At 40.5% G+C, this 19545-nt stretch overlaps 1 protein-coding gene across 3 annotated transcripts; it reads right to left on the bottom strand.

The window, feature by feature from the left end:
* Positions 1–4229: 4229 nt before the first annotated feature.
* ZNF565 (zinc finger protein 565) lies at positions 4230–19417 on the bottom strand. Of its 3 annotated transcripts, none has more exons than XM_081273305.1 (5): positions 19356–19417; positions 12516–12585; positions 8881–9007; positions 8102–8197; positions 4279–6199 (listed from the first exon to the last, which is right to left on the bottom strand). In XM_081273305.1, the coding sequence occupies exons 2-5, from the start codon at positions 12522–12524 to the stop codon at positions 4932–4934; spliced, it is 1500 nt and encodes a 499-aa protein (XP_081129431.1). In that variant the 5' UTR covers positions 12525–12585; positions 19356–19417; the 3' UTR covers positions 4279–4931. The 3 variants fall into 3 exon arrangements, with proteins under 3 accessions (XP_081129429.1, XP_081129431.1, XP_081129430.1); XM_081273304.1 differs by having other exon boundaries at positions 4281–6199; positions 12516–12666; positions 19356–19405; XM_081273303.1 differs by lacking the exon at positions 19356–19417 and having other exon boundaries at positions 4230–6199; positions 8586–9007; positions 12516–12534.
* Between the last annotated feature and the right edge of the window lie 128 nt (positions 19418–19545).

Genomic DNA, 19545 nt, shown 5'->3' with positions numbered 1-19545 from the left:
GACCCTGTCTCAAAACAAAAAATGAAAAAGGCTGGGGTTGTAGCTCAGTGGTAAAGCACCCCCCTAGGCTCAATCTTCAATACTAAACCAAATCAAAACAAAAAAAACCCAAGCAAAACTCATATTTTAGTAAATGTAATCATGTATAGAAATTTACTACCAAGGTGTAAAAAACTTTTATAGAGCATGTTATGTGTATGTCTGTTTATGAAATTTTAAAATCTGGACATAAATACAAGAATTTGCTCTTAGTGATCTTTTGATAAAGTAACTGAGTGGGAAAGGGGTGATCGTTTGATGTGATAAATGGTAACTGAGTGGGAAAGGGTCCCTTTCCCACCCCTTTCCCACTCAGTTACCATTTATCAATACCCCTTTCCCACTCAGTTACCATTTATCAAACGATCACTAAGGGCTGGGATTGTGGCTCAGCGGTAGAGCACTCGCCTAGCACAGGCGGGACCCTGGTTCTATCCTCAGCACCACATAAAAAAATAAAATAAAGGCATTGTGTTAAAAAATGTTTAAAAAAATAATCACTCCAGGTGCAGTGGGGTGAAGTGGTGCATTCCTATAATCCCAGCAGCTCAGGAAGCTGAGGCAAGAGGATCATGGGTTCAAAGCCAGCCTCAGCAACAGGGAGGTGCTAAGCAATTTAGCAAGACCCTGTCTCAAAATAAAATATAAAAAGGGCTGGGGATGTGGCTCAGTGGTTAAGTGTCCCTGGATTCGATCCCCAGTAGTCCCCTCCAAAAAAAACCACAAAAAAAAAAAAAAAAAAAAAAAAAACAAGAAAGTACAATAGGACTTTTGCCTCAGATACTGCTGGGCAATCTCTTTTTTTTTTTTTTTTTTTTTAAAGAGAGAGTGAGAGAGGAGAGAGAGAGAATTTTTAATATTTATTTTTTAGTTCTCGGCGGACACATTCTTGTTGGTATGTGGTGTTGAGGATCGAACCCGGGCCGCATGCATGCCAGGCGAGCGGCTACCACTTGAGCCACATCCCCAGCCCCTGCTGGGCAATCTCAAGAGCTAAAAGAATGAGTTTCTTGACCTTCCTAAGATTCACTCACACACCTTGATCCAGATGTCATTGGGGTTAAATCAAGGATCTTTTTCTTATGGTTGTAATGTCAAAATTCTGAAAACATAATTAACACAGAACAGGTGAAGTTCCTGACATTCCATTTAAGATTTTTTTTTTTCATCAGTACTGGGGATTGAACTCAACCATATCCCAGCCCTTTTATATATTTTATTTAGAGACAGGCTCTCGCTGAGTTGCTTAGGACCTTGCTAAATTGCTGAGGGTGGCTTTTACTCATGATCCTCTTGCCTCAGCCTCCCGAGCCACTGGGATTATAGGATGCACCACCATGCCAGGCTCTAGCTCCTTATTTTTAATAGAGTATGGGATTAGATAAACAGAAATTTTATTTATTTTCACAAATGACAGTGATCTATAATTGCTTTTTGGGAACTGTAGTATATGAAGTTGTCCCCCGTTAGAATAGAACGCTCTAAGAAATCTCTCAAGATAGAGTCTTTCAGAAAGCAAAGTTTATTGACAGGAGAAGCCTGCCAAGCTGCCCAGTACAGTGGTGCAGCAGCCAGAGTTATTGAATAGGGTTTTTGTAGCTTTTTTTCTTTTAAACAAAGAACAAGAGCAAGCTGGAAATGGCCTTGAGTGCAGCAATCTAGAATTGACCTTGAATTGACCTAGAATTGCAGGTGGCTGGGTCATAACAGAATTTTATATTTAGGGACCTTGGAGGAGGGGGTATTATGGGAACAGGGTATCTTCAGTTTCTTTTTCTTGGAAGTTTATAAGTTTTGGTTTTGGGTTAAGATGTAGTTCTAGAATTAAAATGGAATTACTAACATGTAGGATATTCCATTATCCTCCCCCGCTTAGTTGGAACTTTATTTAGCTTTGAAAATGAATTGGGAGGTTTTCCTTAGGGATTATCTGTTCCTTGAAGAATTCTTTTGGTTTAGGGAATGAACCCAGGGACACTTTACCACTAAGCTACATCTCCCAGTCTTTTTCTATTTTTTATTTTGAGACAGGGTTTCACTGAATTACTGAGGATTTTGCTAAGCTGCTGGGACTATCCTTGAACATGTGTTACTGTGAGCAGACTTTTCCCCCACTGCCATCACAACTCTAGGTCACCTTGGCCCATGCTGACTGGTTCTAATTGGATTCTTAACCATAAATTCTTAGATTTTATGAGTAGGAGGAATTATCCTTATCTCCCTGGGTTTCCGGATCAGTAACAGGCATGAGTTTATTGAAAGGATAGGAAAAGGATGAGGGGACATTCACAAGAGAGAGAGAGAGTGGGTCCTCTCAGAGAGGAGAGGGACACTGTGCCTCACCTGTAGTCCAGTTTTATTGGGGATCTCAGAGGCTAAGTTTCCAGAGTCCTGCCCAGGTCCACCTCTAGACTTCTGACTGACAGCAGGATGACATCAGACTTTCAAGTCCCAACTGCCATGACAATTCAAGGTTACCTTGGCCCATGCTGACTGGTTCTAATTGGATACTTAACTGTAATTCTTAACAGATTTTATGGTTAGGAGGAATTATCCTTATCTCCCTGAGTTTCCAGATATAGTCTGTGAAAAGAGTCACAAAAGTCTCCTCAATTCAGGGTAACTTGGGTTCCTCTTGACATTATTTCAGGCCTGAATTTCTCCTGCAGGTAACAGGTAGTTTGCTGAGGAATGTGACACATCCTGTCCCTTTAAGCCAGGCAGGGCTACAAGTAAATTGCTTCTTGGAAAAGAACATGTACATGTGGGGGTCGACACAGTGGGCCCATTTTTACAGAATTATTCCCTTAACCTCCGATCTGTCTGCCCCCATCAGTACTAGAATTACTTATTATTCAGGCATTCCACATCTTCTTGAACCAACTTATATTGTAAAAATACAATCTCTTGAGATATTGGATTCAAATATATTATCAAATAATTAAAATATTCACACTTAGTATTTTTATTTATTTATTTTTATGTGGTGCTGGGGCTCAAATCCAGTGCCTCATGCATGTTAGGCAAGTGCTCTACCACTGAGCCACAACCCTGGGCCCCCACACTTAGTATTTTTAGTATTTTAAAAGACTTCATCCCCTGCCTAGTCATTATTTTTCCTATATCACACTTGTAAATAATCTCATTACATTATTAAATAAACAACCTTTATATGAAATCCTTTTTTTCTATTTTTTAAAAATCAATTTATTTATTTTGCAGTTCTAGGATTGAACCCAGAGCATGGCACATGCCAGGTAAGTACTCTACCACTTAGCTACACCTGCAGCCCTTTTTGAGACAAGGCCTTGCTCAATTGCCCAGGCTGGCTTTGAATTTGCATCCTCCTGCCTCAGCCTTTGGAGTCCTTTGATTTACAAAGGTGAGCTACCCTGCCTGGCTATTCTGACTTTCTAACCTTTTGAATGAAGGCCTTCTTATGACAATTATGACAATTTTGCAGAATTAATTATCTAAACAAGTGATTATAAATGCTTTTGATAAATTTATAAGCCCTCCTCTAGTGTACTCAATAATAATACTGATAATTTTTTTTTTTTTTGATATGGGGATTGAACTCAGGGGCACTCAACCACTGAGCCACATCCCAAGCCCATTTGTATTTCACTTAGAGACAGGGTCTTACTGAATTACTTAATGCCTCGCTATTGCTCAGGCTAGCTTTGAACTCACATTCCTCATGCCTCAGCCTCCTGAGCTGCTGGGATTATAGACATGTGCCACCCTTTTTATTTTACTTTATTAAAAAAATTTTTTTAATTGTCAATGGACCTTTATTTATTATATGCAGTGCTGAGAATCGAACCCAGTGCCTCACACATGCTAGGCAGCAATCTTATCACTGAGCCATAAACCCAGCCCACCCTTTTTTTTAATATTTATTTTTATTTTTTAGTATTTGGCGGACACAACGTCTTTGTTTGTATGTGGTGCTGAGGATCGAACCCGGGCCACACGCATGCCAGGTGAGCGAGCTACCACTTGGGCCACACCCCCAGCCCACCCTTTTTGTTTTTTGAGACAGGGTCTCACTAAGTTGTTTAGGGCCTCACATGCTAAGTTGCTGAGGCCGGTCACGAACTTGTGATCCTCCTCTCTCAGTCTCCTCCATCTCTGGGATTATAGGCATGTGCCACTGGTGCCTGGCTGATAATAAAAATTAATGACAATAGCTAATGTTTATTGAACACATAAATGTACAAGATATTCTTTACAAGGCCTTATGTAAAATATCTGATTTAGTCCCCATGAAAGCTCTATTAGATACGTATAATCATCACCATTTAATTTTTTTTTAACAAATAAAGGAAAGAGATCGCACAATTTATCCAATCCTACAATGTTAGTAATCAGTGGAATAACAACAATGTCAAGTAAGGTCTATACTATGACAAACGACAAAAGGCACATTCACAAAAAATATATATATATTTTCGGAGGTGTGGTCTTGCTATGTTGCCCAGGTTGGTTTCCAACCTTTGGATTCAAGAGATCCTTCTGCTTTATCCTATGAGTAGCTGAGACTATAGGCTTGCTCCACTGTGCCCAGCTACAAAATATTCTAATTTGATCAGTTTCTATTTGGAAATCTCAGAAGTTTAACAGATTTTTGAGTAGTAACAGAAGGCCTTTCTACATTCATATTAACTTTTTCTTTTCTTTTTTAAGCATAGGTTCTCTGATGCTTAATAAACAGTGAGTGAGGCAAAAAGAGTTTCCACATTTATTGAATTTTCTTCTGATATGAGTTCTCTAATGTTCCATAATGAAAGTGACAAATCAAAGTTTTCTGACTTTAATTTCATTAAAAATGATCTAATATTAAGCCAGGTGTGAACTCCACACAAAATCTTCTCTATATCCTTAACACTCTAACCAGTATGAATTCGGTAATGTTCAATGAGCTGTGAGCCAAGAACAAAGGCCTGCCCACATTCTCTGCATTCATAAGGCTTGATGCCAGGATGAATTCTCTGGTGTTCAGTAAGTTGTGAACTACGAATGAAGGCCATTCCACATTCCCTGCATTCATAGGGTTTTTCATAAGTGTGAATTCGCTGATGGTGAGTCAGCTGTGAAACACGGATAAAAGCTTTCCCACATTCCTTACATTCATAGGGCTTGTCACCTGTATGAATTCTTTGATGCTGAATAAGGTATGAACTACGACTAAAAGCCTTCCCGCAGTCCTTACATTCATAGGGTCTGTCACCAGTATGAACTCTCTGATGCCGAGTGAGCTGAGCGTGCTGCCTAAAGGCCTTCCCACATTCCCTGCATTCATAGGGTTTCTCCCCAGAATGGATTCTCTGATGTCGAGTAACTTCTGAGCTATGGATAAAGCCCTTTCCACATTCCTTACACTCATAGGGTTTCTCCCCAGTATGGATTCGCTGATGTACGGTCAGTTGTGAATGCTGTCTAAATGCCTTCCCACATTCTTTACACTGATAGGGTCTAGCACCTGTATGGATTCTCCGATGAACAGTTAGTTGTGAGCCTCGAATAAAAGCCTTCCCGCAGTCTTTACATACATAGGGTTTCTCACCTGTATGAGTTCTTTGATGCAGAATAAGTTGTGAATGTTGCCTAAAGGTTTTTCCACACTCATTACATTCATAGGGTTTCACACCAGTATGAAGTCTCTGATGTAGAATAAGTTCTGAAGTACGACCAAAGGCTTTCCCACATTCCTTGCAGTCATAAGGTTTCTCACCTGTATGAATTCTCTGATGCTGAACAAGGTGTGAAGCACGACTAAAGGCCTTCCCACATTCCTTACATTCAAAGGGTTTTTCACCAGTATGAGTTTTCTGATGTTGAATAAGGTGTGAGCCTCGGCCAAATGCCTTCCCACATTCACTGCATTCAATCAGTTTCTTACTGGTCCTACTGTGCTGAGGTAGAGTGAGAGATGTGTGATGCTCCAAAGTGGGGATGTTTTCAAAGGCGATTTCTACTTGCTTGAAATAACACTCCTGATTTACTTGTCTCACAAACTGCCGTTTGCATTCCCAGTCTTCTTTAAAACTGGAGCCCTGAAGATCGCAATATTTAAGGCTTTCCATTACCTCCCAGTTGAATGACTTTATTTCAAAAATATCATTTTGTGGAAATGCCTCATACCTGGACTTCAAGTCTGAAAAACAAGAGAAAAATAAATGTAAACTATTCTCTTCTATAAGAAATAAAATTCTATAGTAAAATAGGAAGACAAAATGAAAATAATAACTGTAAAAAGTATATGTTTTTATAAAAGTCTCTCAATTATTAAGCAATTTATTTCCTTTTTTTCAGTGCTGAGGATTGAACTTGGGGCCCTGCACATACTAGGCAAGCGATCTACCATTGAGCCATATCTCTAACCCTTATTAAGCAATTTCTAAAAAGCACAGGAAAGCACAAACATTAAAAGAGCTCATATGGTACCAGAAGGGACAAGAAAATATTAAGCCAGGGTTCTCAACTTTGATATAGATCAGACTCATTCAGGAAGCCCTTTAACAATACAAATGTTCAAGCATCACCCCAGACTGAATTAAAATCTGCAGACTAGGGCCAAGGTGTGTGCATGTGTATGTGTGTATTTATCTATTTACTTATTTATTCATACTGGGAATTGAACCCAGGATGCTTTACCACTGAGCCACATCCATTTTTTAAAAGTACTTTTTAAAAACTGCTGAGGCAGGCCTAGAACTTGTGATTCTCCTGCACCAGCCTCTTCATTTGCTGGGATTACAGGTGTGCATCACCATAGCTGGCATCTATATTTTTAACTGAAGTAAAATTCACATAACATAAATTTTCCCATTAAAACATTTTTTTCCAGGGCTGAGGTTGTAGCTCAGTGGTAGAGTACTCGCTTAGCACATGTGAGACCCTGGGTTCGATCCTTAGCACCACATAAAAATAAATAAGTGAAATAAAGGTATTATGTCCAACTACAACTAAAAATAAATATTTAAAAAACAAAAACAGAACATTTTTTCCAGTGCTGGGAATTGAACTCAGGGTCTTATGCATGCAAGGCAAGCACTCTACCACTGAGCTATTTCTCCGGCCCCCATTTAAATGTTCTTGAAATGCACAACAGTGGTTTGTAGCATATTCCACTATCGAGTCTGAGAACATTTCCATCACCTCAATTAGAAAACCCATGCCCCATTAAGCAGTCATTCCTCATTCTCTATTTTCTTCAGCCCTGAGAAATCACTCTGTGAATTTGCTTATCATGGACATTTTATTTTATTATTTATTTATTTTTGTGGTGCTGGGGATTGAACCCAGGGCCTGTGCATGCAAGGCAAGCACTCTACCAACTGAGCCATATCCCAGGCCCCTATTTATTTATTTATTTAGCTACTGAGGATTGAACCGAGGGGTATTTAACCACTGAGTCACAACCTCGGCCCTTTTTTATATTTTATTTAGAGACAGAGTATCAGTTGCTAAGAGCCTCTCTAAGTTGCTGAGGTTGGCTTTAAATTCACAGTCCTCCTGCCTCAGCCTCCCAAGCTGCTGGGATTACAGGCATGTGCCACCATGCCTGGTATGGACATTTTAAATAGATAAGGCAGCTCTATTTTATTGTTTTGTGTTTTTTTATTGTTTCTTGAGATGGTGGGGTTCATTATGTTGCCCAGACTTTCCTCAAATTTGAAATCCTTTTGCCTCAGCCTCCCTGATTGCTGGGATTATAGGCACGTGCCACTATGTCCTGCAATGAGAAGCAATTTTAAGAAAACAAGTTTTTCTAAGGCATAAAGACATTCGCAGAAAAAAGGATCTAAAGTTCAGGTTAAAGGCAGTCACGAGGAAAGAAAAGGGCAAATTCCTTTTTGAAATGGGACAAATGAGAGAAGAAAGAACAGCTGAGGCCGACAATGTCTTTGCTCTTCACATCTTAGTATCCCAGGCCTTTATTCTGCAGCAGGGCTTTGAGCACTTTCCAACAATGACTCAAGTTACAGTTACCAGTTGCCTCACCCACTGGGCTGTAATCCCCATGGTCTTTCCCACTAGATCAGCCCTTACCCACCTGGGTACCATGGTCCTGTCATATCATTTGCAAGTATCCATGGCTCTTTCCCTTGCTCCAATAAGGAGATGACATCAGGTTTAGAAATGGAAAGACCTGTTTATAGAAAAAGAAATAGGCCATGATGATACTGGTCCAAAATTGAAAACCAGTGCATCTGTTGCTATGGAACTGAGGAAATTGTAAGGAGGAAGGTGTGAAGGTTGTCAGGATAGTGACTCATTTTTAATTCCACAAAATGTGGGATAATGGGATAATGGGACATAAATTCAGTCAGAAACTTGTAAGTTGCCCTAGAAATCCACAAAGAAGGAGACTAGGAATTCCAGAAGGCTAGTCCTGAATTATTTGGGTTAGATATCTATGGTTATTGTACTCCATTAACCCTCTCCTTCCCTACCCATCCATTCCTTGATACTAGTCCTTCTCTGTGCCAGGCCCTGTGCCCCACACAGCCTACTTATAAGGTCTGTATCTTCCCTACCCTGTGATTTCCCATGGGCTTGACAGATGAAAAGCATCAGCAGGTCAGCGGGCAGAAGGCTGAGTACAGGATATTTCTTAGCTCTCTCCCTCTTTCCTTTGACCTGGGAGTTCTGGAGGAGGCTACAGTTGATGCTGGCTGGGCCCTTCTCTGTGGTTCTAGTTCTCATCGTCTCCAGTGGCACAGTTTGCTCTCTTTACTTCTTTGGGCCAGAGGTGGAAACAGCCAATTCCCGCTGCTGTGGTTCCTGGGTTCCTCGTTTCCTGTCTGTCCCTGTGTGATACGTTAGCCTTACCTAGTGAGACCAAATGACTGAAGTTCTCCAAAGTCACATCCCTGTACAAGTCTCTCTGGGCAGGTTCCAGGCACTTCCATTCTTCCTGAGAGAACTCTACGATCACATCCCTGAATGTCACCAATCCCTGAAACAATAAACCCAGGCCTTACTAGTAAATTAAAGGACTTTTCCCCACTTTTTAGAAGAAAAACTTCAAAATACACTGCTTTGATAAAAATTTTTTTTTTTTGTGCCCAGAGGTGCTCTAGAGTATTTTGTCTTCCTCCCTCCCTTGTTCCTTCCCTTGATCCCTCCCTCCCTCCCTTCCTTTTTATTGTTTGCAGTGCTGGGAATCAAACCCAGGACCTAACACATGCTAGGCAAGCATTCTACCACTAAACCCTTTGACCTTCCTTCCATCTTTTATCCCTGCTTTGAGGTAAATCTCACATATAAAACATTATAATACTTAACACAAAAATACTTTAATACCTAAATTTTAGGCCAGGCACAGTGGCACACAACTATGATCCCAGAGGCTCTGGAATCTGAGGCAGGAGGACTGCAAGTTCAAAGCCAGCCTCAGCAATTTAGGGAGGTCCTAAACAACTTAGTGAGATCCTATTTCTAAATAAAAAATAATAAGGGTTGGGGATGTGGCTTAAGTACTCTGGGTTCAATCCCTGGTACAAGAAAATAAATTAAAAAATACATAAGTAAATAAAATAAAAATAAAGCTGTTAATAAAAAGTTATTGAAAATCCCCAAAGAACTTTTGTTATCTATCAATATTACATTAGAAATTAAAAGTGAGAGGGCTGAGGTGTGCTCAGTGGTAGAGTACTTGTTTTGCATGTATAAGATTCTGGGTTCAATCCCCAGCACTGCAAAAAAAAAAAAATTAAAAAAAGAAAAGAAAAAATGCTAAAATGTATTTATTATTTAAACAATAAAGAATAAACCTGCTCCATGTTAACAAAAATAATATACACTTTATGAAAAAATAACTCTAAAATTGTCAAAATCCAAAAATTTAGTGGCACTGTTTTATAATTTTTCTTCTTTTGTACTAGGGATTGAACTTGGGGTATTCAACCACTGAGCCTCATTCCCAGCCCTATTTTATATTTTATTTAGAGACTGAGTTGCTTGGTGTCTCACTTTTTGCTGAGGCTGGCTTTGAACTCATGATCCTCCTGCCTCAGCCTCCCAAATCAGTGGGATTACAGGTGTGCACCACCACACCTGGCTGTTTTACAGTTTTGTAACTTAATAAAATTACTTATTTTAATTATAATTATTAATACATATTAATTGTACAAATTGACAGATTTCCATATATGAATATATTGTACTTTGATCATATCTACCCTCCCTATTATCCCTATATTTTGGTATAAAAATATAGTTTTTATTATTTTACAATTTAGAATTTATCAACATGTCAGAAATTTTTATGTAAAATTTCCAGAGGAAAGAGAAAAATATTGGATTTATCTCAAAGGTGCTCTTACCTGTATTTAGAAAAGGACTAAAAGAAACACTTTACTAAGTGAAATTACTTAAGGAAATTATATTTACTTTACAATATATCTGCTTTCCTACTGCCCTTTCTTGACCTTCCCTCTCTCCTGTCTGGTTTCCATCCCCTTCATTGAGAGTCCCTCTTCTACTTTCAGGTAATTTTTTCTTTTTTTGAGTTTCCACATAAGAGAGAAAACATGCAATAATGTCTTTCTGTGTTTGGCTTATTCTGCTTAACATGATTTCTTCCAGTTCCATCCTTTTCCCTGCATATAACATGGTTCATTTTTCTTTATGACTAAATAATACTCCATTGTGTATATATACAATAGATTTCAGTTACCTGTTTTTGGGCATTTAGGCAAATCCCATATCTTGGCCATTATGAATAGTGCCACAATAAACATGGGTATGCAGGTATCTCTTCTATATGCTGACTTAATTCCCTTGGGGCATCTATCCAGGTGTGGTATAGCTGGATCATACAGTAGTTCTGTTCATAGTTTTTTGAGGAACTTCCATATTGTTTTTCAAAGTGGCTGTACTAATTTACATTCCTGTCAACAGTGTGTAAGGTTCCTTTTTCTCTACATCCTCCCTAGTATTTGCTATTTTTTTTGTAATTCTCTTTAATGACGGGCTGAATAAAAGATAGTTGGACCCCCACTCCCACCCACCACTAGGAATGGAACCAGGACCTCAACCATGGTAGGTAATCATCACTGCTCAGCTAGTTTTATTTTGAGATAGCATCTTTCTAAGTTGCATAAGGCCTCTCTAAGTTGCTGAGGCTGGCTTTGAACTTGCAATCCTCCTGCCTCAGCCTCCCAAGCCACTAGGTGTGTACCACTGTGCCCAGTTGAATATATTCTTTGAGAGTATGAAGTATTTATAATTTATTTGCAGGGGGGGTGTTTACCAGGGATTGAACTCAGGAGCATCTGCCCACTGAGCCACAACCTCAGCCCTAACTTTTTGTATTTTATTTAGAGACAAGATCTTGCTGAGTTGCTTAGCACCTCACTTTTAGCTAAGGCTGGCTTTGAACTTGTGATCCTCCTTGCCTCAGCCTCCTGGGTCCTTGGGATTACAGGAGTGTACCACTGTGCACCCTGAAGTTTATGATTTTTTTTTTTGAGATGAAGTGACATTTAAAATATAAGAAGGAAAGGAAGCCACCTACATCAATGGAAAAGATCAAACTCATTATCTTTGGCCCTACTGGATGATGGTATCATAAAGGAGGCTCTCATCTTTCTCTCAAGAGAAGACATTTCTGCTCCACTGGTGCTCACATATGTGAATGATGCTGGATAAGAGAGGGCCACTAAGGGAAACAGAGCACCATTGCTTGTTGAAGGGTTATGAAAAATAATATTCCTACAAGACAGGAGGGAGGGAAATTAGCCAAGCATCAAAACTCTCCTAGTAAATCCTTTCCCCAAAACAACAGGCCCTAAAGGAAAAGTGGATAGAGAACACTGGGCTCTGGACCCTGACTGCCCCCCCCCATTGCCAATTTTTTTTGTGTGGTGCCAGGAATTGCAGGGCCTTGTGCACGTGAGGCAAGCACTCTACCAACTAAGCTATATCCCCAGGTCCTTGCCAATTAATTCTTAATGTAGGCATGGTAAATAGCAAAACTCTAGGAAACAGTGAATCTCAGAGGAAGAAAAAAAGCAATGGGTGGATCTGAGTATTCACTCCTTGAGATCTGAGGTCTTATCATTTCCCAGTAACAAGTTTCAAACTTTTTACAACTGCCTTCTTGAGTTAAAATTTTAACCTGCACAACTAATTCCCTGACTGTCTGATCAGCACGCCTGCAGTTTCCAATGATTAAATCCCCCTCATTGTACCCTATAAAACTAAAACCCCCACTATAACCAACGGCCATTTTCGTGTCCCAAAAATGAGCCCTTATGGTGCCTGAGTGATTGAGTGCTCAAATGAATAAATGGCTTCGCTGAATCTGTTGAGGTCTGCATCCCTCTCTTTGTGCTTACACTCATCCCTGGGATGGAGGAACTGTGAGCAAGTTACAGAGATGTTTCAGGAAAAAGAACACAAATGTTCATGTGATCTGGAGGGAAGAAATTACCCCAAGGATAGAACAAATTTCAACTTACCTGGGCCATGGCTTTTAGAACTGTTTGACCTTTGGTTTATCTGGACTCTTCTCCTGGACAATTACAGAATCTTGAAAAAGCACAACAGGAAGAGAAGGAGTAAATCTCTGATAAACAGAGCTTGCCTCTCATGTGTGAAGCACTAGGTTCGCTTCTCAGCACCACATATAAATAAATGAATAAAATAAAGGTCCATAAACAACTTAAAAAAAAACCAAAAATGAAAAACAATTTTACTTCCACCGTACCTGCTCTGTGCTCCCACCAGAGAAGAATATCAAATCTCTGCTCCATCTCTCTTATGGATGTGCTCCATGGAACCTGAGCACATCCATAAAAGAGATTGTGGCTGATATAGTCCCCATCTAGTTGATGCCAATCTAAGCTATGAATGGGACCTAATGTTTTCACCTGCTCCGAATCTTCATAACAAGAAGTTATGAAGATCATAACTCAGACTCACCCATTTTACCCTCTAAGGGATGAGGACAGCACCATTAGACTAGGAGCATAAAACATCAGTGTAAGATAAACCTTGAGTGCAAGACATTCCTAAATAAGGTCTTCCTAGCTTCTCTAGGCTCAACAGGCAAAACCTCTTGGTGCCTTAATGACTCTACTTCCTCCTTCCAAGTAAAAATAGGGCTACATCACTCATCACAGGCTCTGTCAAAGTTTCCATCCCCAGCTGGATCCACCAGATAAGGAGCAAGAAAACTGCAGCAATACAGGGATCTTACATACTACCTACACATGCAAAGTACTGAAGTCAGTGGAAACTAGTTTTATTTTTTTTAATATTTATTTTTTAGTTTTCGGCAGACACAACATCTTTGTTTGTATGTGGTGCTGAGGATTGAACCCGGGCTGCACGCATGCCAGGCGAGCACGCTACCGCTTGAGCCACATCCCCAGCCCCAAGGAAACTAGTTTTAGAAGCTTCTGTCCTAGCACTCATTTCCCCTAAGCCTTCTCTACTGCTTTCCTATGGAACATACTTCCTCACTGACTGTGAGGACGGGCAGTGGCTGAGTCTGGAGCCCCGTGAATGGTAAGGTAATGAGAGTTTGTATTTTAACGAGGGTATTAAGGCTGATTTAGGGGTACAAGAAACTTCCCATGGTTGGGGCTGCTTATAAGGTGATTAATCAATGTGTGTATGTTGGAGGGGGCATCAAGGAAAATTTCTTTTTCTATTTAAAAAAATTTTTTAGTTATTATATGTAGACACAATATCATTATTTTGTTTATTTATTTTCTTGTGGTGCTGAGGATTAAACCCAGTGCCTCACATGTGTGTGGCAGGCATTCTGCAATTGAGCCACAACCCCAGCCCAAGGAAATTTCTTATAAGATGTAGGATATGAATCAGGGTCTAAAAAAAGTCAGAAGTTTAACAGAAAATGGACAGAAAACATTGTGTTCCTAGTAAGGTAAAGCGGTAAAAACAGTGGACCAAAAGTACAAGGTGTATTTGTAGAGCAAAAATATAATGCAGAATGACTTGTAGAGTTTGGGGAAAGGCCAGTACTCTCCAACATAACTTCCTGTGATGGTGGAAATTTTTATATCTGAAATTTTCATATCTGTAAATATAGTAGCCACAAACCACAGTGTTACCAAGTATTTGAAATGATGCCAGTATGACTGAGTAACTCAACTTTTTATTTATTTAAATTTAATTAGCTGTAGAATCTAGGGGCAGATAATCCTGGAGATGATACTGAGGACAAACAAGGGTACATGAATGAAATAGCTATCAGGGCAAGGACTAATGAGTTTCATCACTGCAACTAGCAGTTTCTACAGTGTTCAGGGGACATAGATGACCAATATGGTTTGCTTATGTAAAAGTTGGGTTTACACTCACTAATGAAATGGAAGGCAACTGAAGAATCTAAAAAGGGATCAGTATGGCCACATTATTTCATTGGAAAGAAATATAACTGTGAATCAAAAGAACAACTGGGAGGTGCTTATACTTTTTCAAGCAAAGAGGGTCTGACCCAGGACAATGGCAATAGAAACAAGAAGTGGAAGGAGAAGGAGGGATTCAAGGTGTAAACAAGATGTAAAATCAACAGGCTTTTTTCTTTTTCTTTCTTTTTATTTTTTGTGTGTATGCCAGGGATTGAACCTGGTGGTGCTTAACCACTGAGCCCCAGCCCCAGCCCATTTTTGTATTTTATTTGGAGACAGAGTCTCGCGGAGTTGCTTAGGGTCTTGCTAAATTGCTGAGGCTGGCTTTGAACTTGCAATCCTCCTGCTTCAGCCTCCTGAGCGGCTGGGATTATAGGCATGTGCTTGGCAAATCAACAGGCTTTGAGGCCTGATTTGATAGAGAGGCAAAGAAAGGCAAGTCAACCATTTTTTTCTTATTTATTGAGCTCCTATCTCAACTGGCATGGTTTTAGGCATGAGAAAGATAATAAATCAAGTCCTTGTCCCAGAGAATCTTGCAATCTAATGAGGAAAGAAAATCATCAAATAGGGCTAGGGTTGTGGCTCAGTGGCAGAGCGCTTGCCTAGCATGTGTGAGGCACTGGGTTTGATTCTTAGCACTACATATCAGTAAGTAAAAAAAAAAAAAAAAAAAACAAAAAAACTCCCCAAAACAATAAAGGTCCATTGACAACTAAAAAAATACTTCAAAAAGAGAAAATCAACAAATATTGACACTGATATTCCTATCTGGATGCCAGGTGGCAAAATTTCTCTGGAGAAAAACAAACAACAAGGGGATAGGGAGTTTTGGAAGAATGGAGGGTAGTCTGAGGCTTTTTACTGAGAAAGTGACATGTATATATACAGTTCACATGAAGTGAGCAAGGAATGCAGATTAATGGGGTATGGGATATGCATTCCCAGGAAAACAACATTTTCAAAATCCTCAAGGCAAGAGTAGAGTGCCGCAGTCTGGCTGGGCACAAAATAACCGGGAGGTCACGAGCCACTTGTAGGTTCAAACAGGAACTACTTTATTGCCCGAACCCCACAGGAACTCTCCAGAACTCTACCGAAACTCCGTGAGAACCAACGGGAACTCCGCGAGAACTCAAAAGTAGTGGGCACCCAAGGTAGCAGGAGCCGCCTTATTGCTGGACAGCAGAGGCTCATATACACAACTGAATACACAGCTTGTTCAATTTAGCAATCAGTCATTTTCTTAATAATTATACACAGCTTAACTTAATCACCATCATCTTTTTTTTTTTAAAGAGAGAGTGAGAGAAAGAGAGAGAGAGAATTTTAATATTTATTTTTTAGTTATCTGCGGACACAACATCTTTGTTTGTATGTGGTGCTGAGAATCGAACCCGGGCCGCACGCATGCCAGGCGAGCGTGCTACCGCTTGAGCCACATCCCCAGCCCTCATCTTTTTTTTTTTTAAAGAGAGAGAGAGAGAGAGAATTTTAATATTTATTTTTTAGCTATCGGCAGACACAACATCTTTTTGTTTGTATGTGGTGCTGAGGATTGAACCTGGGCCGCACACACGCCAGGCGAGCATGCTACCGCTTGAGCCACATCCCCAGCCCAATCACCATCATCTTAATGGCTCGCTGGCATTACTTCTCAACCACTCCTTCTGGCAAAATGCCAGGCGCCATCCTGACTTGGCCGTGGCTCCCAACAGTAGAGTTTTTTTGATCAATAAAGAGAAAGGGGTCAGGAGTAGCCAGGTGGAAGTATCCAAGAGGAATAGGGCCAGAAGCTCATCTGGTCACATAGGATTTATTGGCAACTGTTAGAACTTTGGTTTTTATTCTTGATAAGATAGGAAGCCACTGAAACTTTTTAAGCCAATGAATGGCATAATTTGTTTTAAAAGGTCATTCATGGAAAATGGGCCATAGGAAACAAGGGGCAAGCAGGGAGACCAGTGAGAAGAAAACTACAATAATCCAGGCAAGGGGTAGGGTGGGCTGAATTAGTGTGGTAGTCAGGGAGGTGACGAGACTGTTTGGATTCAAAAGGGATGACCAGATTTGCTTATTTTTAGGTAGAAAAGAAAAAAACAACAAAGAAGACAAGAAGATTCCAAGATCTATGGCTTGAGCAAAGCAAAATATGAGGTTCTCACTTTTTAACATGAAGAAGGATGTAGGAAGAGTAGGTTTGGTTGGACCAATTATGGGTTCTGGTTTAGACCTCAGCACTTGAGACAGTTATTATATACCAAATGTGGAAATGTCAAATATGCATTTGACATGATTGTTTCTTTTGAAAATGGTAGAAATTATAGCATGTTTCATATTGATGAGAATAATTCAGTAGAGAAAAATTAAAAAGGCATGGATAGATAGGCCCTGAAATTATACAAAATGATAACATTTGTAAAAGCTGGCTTAAGAGTACATGTGAATTCCGGGTTGGGGATATAGATGAGTTGGTAGAGTGCTTGCCTGGCATGAACAAAGCCATGGGTTCAATCCCCAGCACCAAAAAAAAAAAAAAAAAAAAAAGTATATGGGAATTCTCTTTTTGTAGGTATTTAAGCCTAAAACTAATTCAAAATACAAACTTTTAAAAAAATAAATATTAGGTATGCAGGAAGCCCGGAAACCTTTAAGTCCACTTCAGGGCACTAAATAAATTACTCCTAGGGCAAATACTGGAAAGCAGTATTTGCCCCTTAGGTGGTGGGGGTATGAGAGGGTGGTCCTGTTCAAGAGTTTCAGAAAAAGGAAAGAAAGCCATGCCCTGAAAAACAAGAGTTTCAGGAAAAGAAGAATAAAACCTGATACACTTTGATCTTGGCTGTTAGATATTTGATAGCATTTTTTTCCCTTTTCTAAGCACAATGGAAAAGAGTTAAGAAAAGGAATCTTGGGGCTGGGGTTGTGGCTCAGCGGTAGAGAACTCCCCTAGCATGGGCAGGACCCAGGTTCGATCCTCAGCACCACATAAAAATAAAGGCATTGTGTTGTGTCCATCTACACCTAAAAAATAAATATTAAAAAAAAGAAAAGGAATCTTAACTCTTTTCCATTGTGCTTAGAAAAGAGTTACCAGGACAATTTTGAAGGATCATCCTACCACACTGGGGAAGAAGATCAAAGAAGACCAATTCCAGTGTCATGTAAAAGGTGAGTTCCGGGCTGGGGATATAGCTCAGTTGGTAGAGTGCTTGCCTCACATGCACAAGGCCCTGGGTTCAATCCCCAGCACCAAAAAACAAACAAACAAACAAAAAAAAAAGTGAGCCCTCTACAGGGTCACAATTTTTTTTTTTTTTGGTAGTAGGGATTGAACCCAGAGGTGCTTTACCACAGAGTTATGACCTTTTTATTTTTATTTTTTTTTTGAGACAGGGTCTCAGTTGCTTAGGGCCTTGCTTAGTTGTTGAGGCTGCCTTGAATTTGCCATTCTTCTGTCTCAGTATCCCAAGTCTTGGATTACAAGCAAGAGCTACTGTGCCTAGTTTCAGTGCCAGAATATTTTAATTTCACAGGTTCTGCAAGGGGTCAGAGCATAACCACATATCTACTCTTTTTCTGTTTTGCAATACTGGTGATTGGACCCAGAGTTGCTTTATCACTGAGCTGTATCTCCAGCCCCACCTCCCCCCTTTTTTGAGACAAGTTTTCCCTAAGTTGCTTAGGGCATCCCTTAATTGCTGAGGCTTCCATTGAATTTGCCATTCTCCTGCATTAGGCTCCTAAGCCACTGGGATTACAGGTGTGTCCCACCAACCCAACCATACATCACATATTCACTTTTTTGTTGTTGTTGGTACCAGGGATTGACTTAATCATTTTATTTGCAAAAAGGGTCTCGCTAAATTGCTGAGGCTGGTTTTAAACTTGTGATCCTCCTGCCTCAGCCTCTGGAGTGATTGGGATTACAGTCCTGTGCCACAACCAGCCATACATTCATTTTGTGTGTGTGTGTGTGGGGGGTTCCAGGGATTGAATTCAGAGGCACTGGACCACTGAGCCACATCCCCAGCCCTATTTCTGTATTTTATTTAGAGACAGGGTCTCACTGAGTTGCTTAGTGTCTCGCTGTTGCTGAGGCTGGGTTTGAAATCGTGATCCTCTTAACTCAGCCACCGGAGATGCTGGGATTGCATACACTGATTCTGAAGACAACCACCTACACACCTTTATACAGTCACAATCATACACAAAGAGGACACACAGAGCCAGGCAATCTACTCACAACTGTGACACAGTTATTCCCTTATAGTCATAAGCTCTTCAAACCATCACCCCAAAATACACTATACAGTCAAAATCGCACAACTACTCCAGGGGGACACACACAAACAATAAAATTCTACATCACCCAGTCATAATTGAACATTCACTTTGGAGACATTCAGTCACACACTAGCAAAGGCACTCCATACCTTCATACACAGTAGCACACACTGTCACAGTCACCATTTATCTCCGTCACACACCCCTTTAAGGAACACAACAGGGATATACACACACAGTGTCACCCAAGTCACCGGCATACGACAATTATACAGTTTACCACGTACGGCCACAGAGTCATACAGTCCGACACCCTCACCGGTCAGTCACAAGCATCCAGGAACAAGGCAGACACGCACATAACACGCAACAGGGACGCACACGTCATCACCCCTACAGTTACAAGGATTCGGAACCACAACACGCAGTATCACTCATGGATATATAAAAACAACCAGACATACACCTTAGAGACAGGCGATGACAACCGCAAACTCAGAGGCAGCCACACCCAGTCACCTAACCACAAAGACACAATCAGAATCGCGCATTCTCGGTCTGCTCCCGCCTTCGCGCACAGACCCAAGGCTCCGGACACGCCCCGTCCCCGCCCCGGACTACCAGACCCCTCACCTTCTGCCTCCTCTGGTCGCGTCCGGGTCCTTATGGAGCTAACGATCTCGTCACGACGTCAAGAAAGACGTAACATTGGGCCGCTGTGGACTCTGGGAAACGTGGTCCAGCACCAGACCAGCCATGGACAAGATGGAGTCTTCTCACTTCTGAGTCTTGGCCCGTTTTGAGACTGCACTGTGGAGGCATT

The sequence above is a fragment of the Spermophilus citellus genome (assembly GCF_964194105.1).
Source record: "Spermophilus citellus genome assembly, chromosome: 18".
NCBI classification, from domain to species: domain Eukaryota; kingdom Metazoa; phylum Chordata; class Mammalia; order Rodentia; family Sciuridae; genus Spermophilus; species Spermophilus citellus.
This window is presented reverse-complemented; position numbering and strand designations above follow the sequence as displayed.

Excerpts from the sequence above, each read along its gene's own strand:
- ZNF565 (XM_081273303.1), bottom strand. The coding sequence starts at position 8,754 with ATGAGAACTAGAACCACAGAGAAGGGCCCAGCCAGCATCAACTGTAGC. Across the intron at positions 8,198-8,585 it reads AGCCCATGGGAAATCACAGG|GTCTTTCCATTTCTAAACCT; the intron begins GTAGGGAAGATA and ends TTCTATAAACAG. Across the intron at positions 6,200-8,101 it reads GACAGGACCATGGTACCCAG|ACTTGAAGTCCAGGTATGAG; the intron begins GTGGGTAAGGGC and ends CTTGTTTTTCAG.